We start from the raw sequence: 8,711 nt of genomic DNA, 5'->3' as shown, positions 1-8,711 counted from the left end.
CCTATTTACCCTGACTTATTTATGTCATATTCAAACTTAATAAAATCAGAATATCTTTATACTTTTATATAATATATAAAAAGTCATGAAATTAAACTCTACAACCAATATTCACATAATATATAATACTAAATCATGATTGCCGTATAGGTGGTTGATGTTATTATTGTTGTTGCATTTCTTTTTTTTTTTTTTTTTTTTTTTTTTGGGGCTCTGGATTATTGTTGTTGTTGTTGCATTTCACTCTTGATGAGAGTCCTATCATGTATTTAATGCTGCTCTTTGTTATCTATTGGTTTTGACCCATTCATTTGTTCCCCAGTTCTTGCTGTCATGCAAATTCAATTAATACTGGAAACACTGGCAAACAAAACAGTGTTTTATGCTTTTGCCCAAGCTGAATCCAATAAGTCATGGGCAAGTTTTAGTTCAGGTAAAGAGTAAACTCTCAACGTCAAAATACTACTAAGTTCTAAAAGCCCACATAGATGATTGAAGGCTCACATAAACAAATTATTAAAGCTCTCCGTTACACATCTATCAACCGTTTGAAGTAGTTTCACAGTTCCCCTGGCATCAAAAAAGCCCTAGTCCTTGCGTTGTAAGATAGAGAAGTGCATTGTTCTTCAAAATTCAGATCAAAGCAGACCTAGCAGTGATTCAAACAACTTGAAGTGTATAATATTGCATAGTTCAAAAGATTTCAATTTTGACAGGATTTAATTGGGTAATGAAATCCGCAATCATACTTATGGTTGATTTACTCTTATTCAAAATGATGAAGAACAAATTCCAAGTATTACTAACCAAATCTAAGCTGCCAAAGAACTAAATAAGTATATACCTTTATCAGAAAACAAATGCAGAAGCTCAATACTTCATACAAAGAGAAACTACATATTAGCATTGGAACGTTTACAAATGTAAGATTCATATTAGCATTGGAACGTTTACAAATGTAAGATTCAATATAACATGCACACTATTAACCATTCCTCCTAAAATATTATTTTGTTTCTTTTTTTTTTTTTTCTTGTTTTTTAGAAAGACTTGTTTCTTGATCATAAATTAATGACTCATTTTGTATGTTAACTTATTTTCCAAATATAGATCAACTTGGTCAATCTCGATTGCAATTCCAGTAGATAATTTTTTAACATCATTAATACCAATGAAAAGGTCCTTAAATCATAATTCTTCTTTCATCTTTTCCCATTTAATAATGCATTTGATGCATTAGGAAGTGCATTTTTCTTCTCAATTAATTGTTTGATTTCGTCAAACACGTTGTTTATCAATCTATATTTTTTCTTTTCTTTTATTTAGCATATCTCCCTTTTCCTTCTCTCGATAGTTGTTCCTCCTTATTAACTAATATTAAATTTTCATCATCTTTAATACATATGCTATTTGTCTTCTCTTTTTATAGTAGGTGTTTTTTATTCCTAATTTTTTTTTTTGTCTTTTCTTTCTTCATCAATAACTATTATTTTCTCAAACTTTTTTATATACTTTATTATACTATAGTATAATATATTGTTATAATGGTATATTTTATATAATTGAACATCTCCATCCCATATAATTTTATATTAATAATTATTTTATAAGTACCGCATGCTTTATTTTTCCGCTGTACATGACACTGCTGTTTGGTTTATATTTGCAAGGAAATCCTAGTCCGCAATCCTAGCTAATGATGAATTTCTAGTAAAAAGTCTCCTTGAAGTTCATTGTCACCCATTTTCCCAGAATAATTTCTTGTGGTCACAGAACCAGGAACTAGAAGACAAAGCTATCTAAATCATCTTTTATGTAGTAGAAACAAAATCAAAATCTAAGGTTGATTCTGTAATCAGTTAAAAAGGTTGGGTAAATCCGAACCCCAACAACCAATCTTTCTTTGAATGTAGAATGCAACTTGTACGGTAGATGAGAAAATTTTAAATACAAAGCATTTATTATGGATTGGAACAGAACAAGATTTTGATGATTATTTTTGACAAAAAATTTTCCCTGAAAAGCTAGTTTCTTTTCTTACCGGTTTTTTAACTCCAGCTTCTTACAGTCAAAACTTTTTCTCCATTAACAAGAAGTCAGATTTTACCAAGGTTGAGTTGGTAGCAAACTGCAATGCTAAAGATTTTACTTGGTCAATGGTTAAGGGTTCAAATTTAAGTAGCTTTTGTTGGGAGAAGAGAAAACAAAATAATAATAATAAGTCAGATTTCTGAAAGATAATGATTTTTAAAGGAAGAATTCTTCCTTTGAAATTTTTCAAGTCCCTAAATGCAACATTTCAAAGGGCAATAAAAAATTTTACTGCATTGATGGGAAGCCTCCATGTAAGAAAAGCTTATATACAACAGTTCACAAAGTGAAAGTTTTACAATGTAGTTCTGTGCTTGGGTATTGTAAGACACATCCAAACCGAAACAACATCTCTACAGAGTAAACTGGTAAATTTAGTCGGTTAAGCACTCTCCTGCTCACCTAACTTTGCGAAACAATCATTTGTGTTTTCTGTTCACGTTCACGGTTTTTTTGGCTCCTAAGATTGTATAAGAGAGTTATCAGTGATAGATGCGGTTGGTGTAGGAAGGCAGAGATTTGTGGACAAAATTGGTTAGGGTATTTAATGGAAGAGTAACTGTTGGAGATACAGTAGTTGTGGAAGATGAGAATCCTGATGATGCTGCACTAGGGAAGACTGGCATTGTGGTAACATTGTTGTTGTTGTTGTTTTGAATTTATCGTGCCCAGTTCAAGAATCTATACGATTGAACAGCTTCAATCCTCTACTCTGTGGCTCTTTCCTGTATCCAAAAAGTGCGATTAAGATACCTTTGTTGGGTCAAATTGGTCATACATCCATTATACTAATTGGAAATGAACAAAATGTGTTAATGTTCATATGTGAATGGTTAACAATGACTACGACAACGAGTATTGTTAAGTTACCATCGATCTAAAAGTGGGTCCAATTACATATATCGAGCTGACACAAAAAGACAATTAACAAGCATCATGGGCATCTCTATGACATGCTCGAGAATAGGGAACCCCATAAATGTTGGGGCCAGTTAAGTATACCTAACAGTCAGATACCATTCCAAAGTAATAGATCACCAAGTGGAAAACCAACCTAAAACAACACATTTTCCATATGTATTATGTAAGTTGTCAACCCCCATCTTAAAACATTGATTGAACCTTTTTTTAACAGTTTACATATACTACCAATTTCAAGTACATGAAATTGCACTTGACAGAGTGTATGGTATGATAGTTCCAATAGCAAAAGATATCACCCATTCTTAGTCTACAACCTTAGATCAATTCTCTCTGCTCAGGTCCTTTATTAAGATAGAATTGAGAATAGGTACCTCATGAAGAAAGCAGGATATATTCCAGAAGACACAGCAGGTTGCTTGGACGCCATTGTTAGAACATGAGGGGGTTGTCCACCCATATTTGCAGAAGCAGAGCTATCAATCTGTAAAAAGAGTAACAGCTAAAAAATTAAAATATATTTATATATATATATATATATATTTGAATAAAGGAAAGGACTAAATACTAGCCACAGCAATGACAGCATTCAGAAAATTGTCTATAAATAAAAAGCAGGCTTCATTTAAACATATAAACAAACACTTAAAAAGCAGCAAACCATGATCACTTTTAACCTTCTTACCAATGGTCTAACCCTAGTGGGCATTTCAGGATTGTTGAAAAGAAAATGAGAATCCCCAAGAGAGCCATTCCCTTTTGAAGCATCAGAAGGCGAAGAAATCCCAAGACTCAGATCAAGGTTGTGTCCACCACTGCCTGCAAAATTTGTACCAAGTTATTGATAGTTAGAGAGGAGGAAAAAAAAAAAAAAGGAAGAAAAAGCTCAAACCATGGAGAAATAGACATGGGAATCATTTATTATACCTTCACTATTTGCACTATTTGCATCTAAAATAATCTCTCCTTGATAAGTACTAGGCTCAAAGTTGGTAACTGCTTCTCTTCCGTTACATTTTATGGCTGCCTTGTCATAGGCCCTGGAATTTACAAACAAAAAGACAAATATATATAATACATAAACATTTTTGTTTGATTAACCAACATAAAGAATCAGATCAAAAACAACATCCAAAAAGAATTCTTTTTAGTCTAAGAAAAATTAAATTTATTCATCATCATAAGGACCTTGCGGCTTCAACTTCGTTGTCGAATAACCCAAGATATATATACCTGCAAAGAAGCATCATGATTTACAAAAAAAGGTTGTTCCTAATTATTTCTTTCTTTTATCTATAATTAGAAAAAGTTTACAAAGTACTTGAAAACTGTGGTTATAAATTATGATAATTTAGACTAAGTTTTTTTTCATCAATCTAGTTTTAGAATCATAGAAAAATATAAAAACCTTTAAGTATTATGGAGGGTTGGTTCTCACTTTTTTCCGAGGAATTGTCCCATTCTAGCTTCCCATCTTCCACATTTATGCAGGGTTACACCTCTATATTTCGAACTTCCCCGGGAGAATCCGTTGCTTTGCCGACGAAGTATCAGCACGAATTCTTCTTTGCTTAGATTTTTCATCTGATAAATCATTCATACAGCAACATATAATTTAGCCACAAAGAACATAAAACTCACACAAATTCCCAAAAAAAAATAAAAAAGAAAAGAAAAACCATCAAGACCGCCACCTGCTTGATATCTTCCTCATAATCGCTCACAGTGAAATTGATATCAGCATCAACTCCACGGAACTTAATTGCAGCCCGATCATATGCTCTGAAAATTCACAAAAAATAAAATAAAATAAGCTTGATAGAGATAAAAGCATGATTAAATATGTGTATGGGAATTTTTCTTTTTTCTTTTTTTTTTTCCCCGGAGACTCACCTAGCTGCAGCAAAAGCAGTGTCGAACCCACCTAAAATTATTTTAAAAAAAAAAAAAAAAAAAAAAAGGAAAAGAAAAGAAAAAAAAGAAGAAATCAGATTATATTAATTGATCAAGAAGCCTTTGAATAATAAGCATAGAAATTTATTTTATTTTTTCATGAAATTGAATTTTTCCCAAAAATAGAAAATTATTTCATTAAAAAAAAAAAAAACACTCTTGAAATTCATGGATTTTACCTAAATATACTTGCTTCCCACAATCCCTGAACAACCACAATATAAAAAAGATTAATTAGTAAAAAATAAAATAAAAAATTTAAACTTTATTTTTTATTTTATTTTTTTATATAAAGAATGAAGGATCAAACTTTGTCTGTCACTGCAAGCAAAATCAACCATACCATATATGAGATTCCCACCGGCCGGTTCTCCGGTAAAACGTAACCCCACGATACTGAGAGCTCCGGGACCTCGGTCCTCGCCGACTTTTTCTCACCGGCGGCTGTTGTTGTTGTTGTTGTGGTTGCTTTTGATGTTTCTGTTGAATAAATTTCAGCTCGGCTTGGCCGCTGCCAGCAGGTACCACCGAAGAGTCTGAAAACGACAAGTTCAACCACTGAGGAGGCTTCGACGAAGACAATCCCAACCGGAAATCAGCTTCCTCAACTCCTTTTTCACCGGCCACCGGAAAAAGCGACCTGACGACGAATTCCGGAGATGGGTTTTCTTCCCTAACACCGTCGATTTCTTCTTTCTTCAAGATATCGAAGATGAATGCGGAGGTGGTGTTGGAATTGGAGTCGTCGTCTTTGTAATTCGGAGTTGCAGCTTCTTCGGCATTGACGACTGAGGAATTTGATGTCCCAGAATCTTCCATTTGGGTTCTGAAACTCAAACCTTGCTCTTGGAGCTTCTCCATCACCTCCTTTTCCTTTGAATCACAGGTGGTCGAATCAATGGAGGTGATATCAACATTAAGATCCAACATGTTCATCTTTTTTTTTTTTCTTTTTTTTTTTTTCTTTTTTTTGTTTCTTTTTTGTCTCTGTTTTTCTCTGCTATTGATCTTCAAAAGCCAAAGAACGGAGTTTGGCAAAACTCAGAATTCTTTGATGGAGAAACAAAAATAAAAAAAAAATGAAAAATACCCGGTTGCATAACCGAATTGTTTCACCAAAAAAAGCTCTGAAACATAACAGCTAATAGCAGAGAATCAAAGAATTCTTGGAGAGAAAATTTCCTCAGTGAAAGAGCATTATTTCAGAAAAGAAAAAGAAAAAATAAAAACAAAAACAAGAGCAAAACGAGATGTTTGATGGAGGTGGTGGAAAATTGAAAAGAACGGCCGTCTTGGAGGGTGAGAAAAAGAAAAAGAGAAAAATGAAAGAAGAAATGGCGATGACAGATGGGAGAGGAAGAGAAAGAAAGGAAAATGAAGGAAAAATGGTGGAAGAGAGAGGCACAGAAGAAAGTGGTAAGAGACAGAGGAAGTGAAGGCTAAAAAAAAGAGATTGGGACGTGTTGGCTTAGCTAGCTGTGAAAGTAGAAAACTGTTACACTTGCCTTGGATTTTTGGAGGTTTACACTTTTTTTTCTTATTTATTTTTTCCCCATTTTTTTCAACTCTTTTTTTTTTAATCTTTTTACTGGTCTTCTATCCAAGACAGTTCAGTACAGAAGAGAAAATTTCTTCTCTTTTCTTTTCTTTTCTTTTCTTTTTTCCTTTTTTTGTTATACAGTTGGATTGGTGATGCGTTGAACAAGTAATCAAAAACTGAGTGGCACAATATTATTTTATATTATAATATGACTTCAAGTTGTTGAATTTTTTTTTATTTTATGTTTGATTGTACTTCATTTGTTAAAACCTTTGCAGTAAGCTCCACTTTGTTTTTGAAAATATGAATTTGTATTCGTAGTTCAATTGTAAAATCATTAAAAATATATATGTAGTATATATGCAAGTTTAGAGTTTAAATCTTTATTTAGGTGAAAAATTTTTATCTTCTAAGTTGTAATAAAAAAAAATTATATATATGTGCATAATTAAATTAGTGTTTGTTTGGTAAATATTTTTTTTTAATCGAAAATTTTATTTGAAGGTTAAAAATTTTTTTGTTAAAAAATAAAATTATTTAACAAGAATCAACAAGCACTTGTTAATAAAAAAAATAATTTTTTTAAACTATTTTAGAAAAGTTTAAATTTTATACTTTTCTAAAAAAAACTCTTTTTATTCAATTTATATAAAAACTTAATGAACATTTAATGCAGTTTAATTAAAATTTAATACAGTTTTTTTATTTACATCTAAATATTTATTAGCTTTTTAATATAAATTTTTTTTCAAAAAGATCTATCATACAAAGCTTTATATGTTAAAATTTTATTTTCATCAGCTATAGCAAACAGATCTTTAATATGTAATTTGAACTTAAAATATTAGTTCAAAAAAAAAAATTATTACTGAACTTATCCACAAAAACCCATATTAGCTGTAATTTACATCATTTTGTAAACAAAATATTATCGTTTTGGTAAAGTGGTTTATTATACATAATAGTTCTCACATTATATAGATCTTGATTAATGTGACACATATGAAAGATTTTAAATTTTAATTTTACCATATTATCAATTGAGATAATGTCTTTAAAATTTGACAAATTAAAAAGTTTGTACTTTATATTAAAAATATATTTCGAACTAATTATAGATATATTGTTTAATTTTATAACTATGTTTGGTTCCGCAATTAATATATTTTCATTAAGAAAACCACAATCAATATAGTCTCTTTTCTTTTCATTTGATAGAACAATTAACATAATTGTCACAAACTTATTATTTCAATATTGCTTACAATCAATGGCATGGCATTTATCTCCTTAGTTTGGATTATTATTTTTCAACATAAAAATTAAATAGTAGTATTATGTACCATTAATAACGATGAACAAGATATTCAACGTGATCCATGAGCATTAATCACTATCCAAGTGTACCACGCCCACCAGGCGGCTCCTTTTAAAGGCTTTTTTTGGCAAGTGCTTCTAGCGTAGAGCTTCTCATTGTCACTAAAATCATAAATATTCGCCGCTATGAAATGAACATGTTTATTTTATGAGTACTACTACCGTATCATTTTTTTTTGTACTTTTCTAAATGCAAATTGATATAGCAATACATAAATGGTTTAAAATTTAATATAACTTAAAGGCATAGGACAGTAAAATAATAACATATTAGTTGATTTTTCGAATGTTTGTAATTACGTTGGTGTTCTTAGTACTGTAAATCCCATATACAACAATGTATGTTAAAACACCCTCGTCGTTTTATGTCCAAAAATATATTTATATATCTTATCATTAATAATAACAAATTCATACTTTTTTATTAAACTGAAACTATTATAAGTTAGCATTCCAAAAAAAAAAAAAAAAAAAACCTATTTTAAGTTAGCAGAAGGTCAATTTCAATTACAGTTTACCTAAATAGAAAGTAAGATCTTTATAGGTTGAAAAAAAAAAAAATTAAAAGACAATTTTATTTATTATTTTATTATTTTATTTTTTTTGGGTTCTAATTGTAAATAGCTGGCCGCCTTCAAAAATCATTGGACGGTCAGTCAGTCACCAATGTCCGCGTTGTGAGTTCTCACCTGTTCAAATCTGTATTCATGTAAAACTCGTTTAAACTACAAAATTAAATAAATTAATAAAATAATAAAAAAAGTGATCATTTTTCCATCAGATGTTCCACGTGGCAAAATATGATAGGACAAAGGCCTAGAAAGATGGA

At 30.7% G+C, this 8,711-nt stretch overlaps 1 protein-coding gene across 2 annotated transcripts; it reads right to left on the bottom strand.

Moving 5' to 3' along the window:
* Positions 1 to 2,305: 2,305 nt before the first annotated feature.
* On the bottom strand, positions 2,306 to 6,449 carry LOC107413613 (ethylene-responsive transcription factor RAP2-7). Of its 2 annotated transcripts, XM_048471077.2 has the most exons (10): positions 5,309 to 6,449; positions 5,145 to 5,170; positions 4,906 to 4,936; positions 4,707 to 4,794; positions 4,451 to 4,596; positions 4,201 to 4,245; positions 3,940 to 4,052; positions 3,698 to 3,831; positions 3,387 to 3,496; positions 2,306 to 2,816 (listed from the first exon to the last, which is right to left on the bottom strand). In XM_048471077.2, the coding sequence occupies exons 1-10, from the start codon at positions 5,899 to 5,901 to the stop codon at positions 2,765 to 2,767; spliced, it is 1,338 nt and encodes a 445-aa protein (XP_048327034.2). In that variant the 5' UTR covers positions 5,902 to 6,449; the 3' UTR covers positions 2,306 to 2,764. The 2 variants fall into 2 exon arrangements, with proteins under 2 accessions (XP_048327034.2, XP_048327035.2); XM_048471078.2 differs by lacking the exon at positions 4,201 to 4,245 and having other exon boundaries at positions 5,309 to 6,445.
* Between the last annotated feature and the right edge of the window lie 2,262 nt (positions 6,450 to 8,711).

This window comes from Ziziphus jujuba, chromosome 8 (genome assembly GCF_031755915.1).
Source record: "Ziziphus jujuba cultivar Dongzao chromosome 8, ASM3175591v1".
NCBI lineage: Eukaryota > Viridiplantae > Streptophyta > Magnoliopsida > Rosales > Rhamnaceae > Ziziphus > Ziziphus jujuba.
Note: the sequence above shows the minus strand (reverse complement) of the source record. Positions and strands in the feature narration are given on the sequence as shown.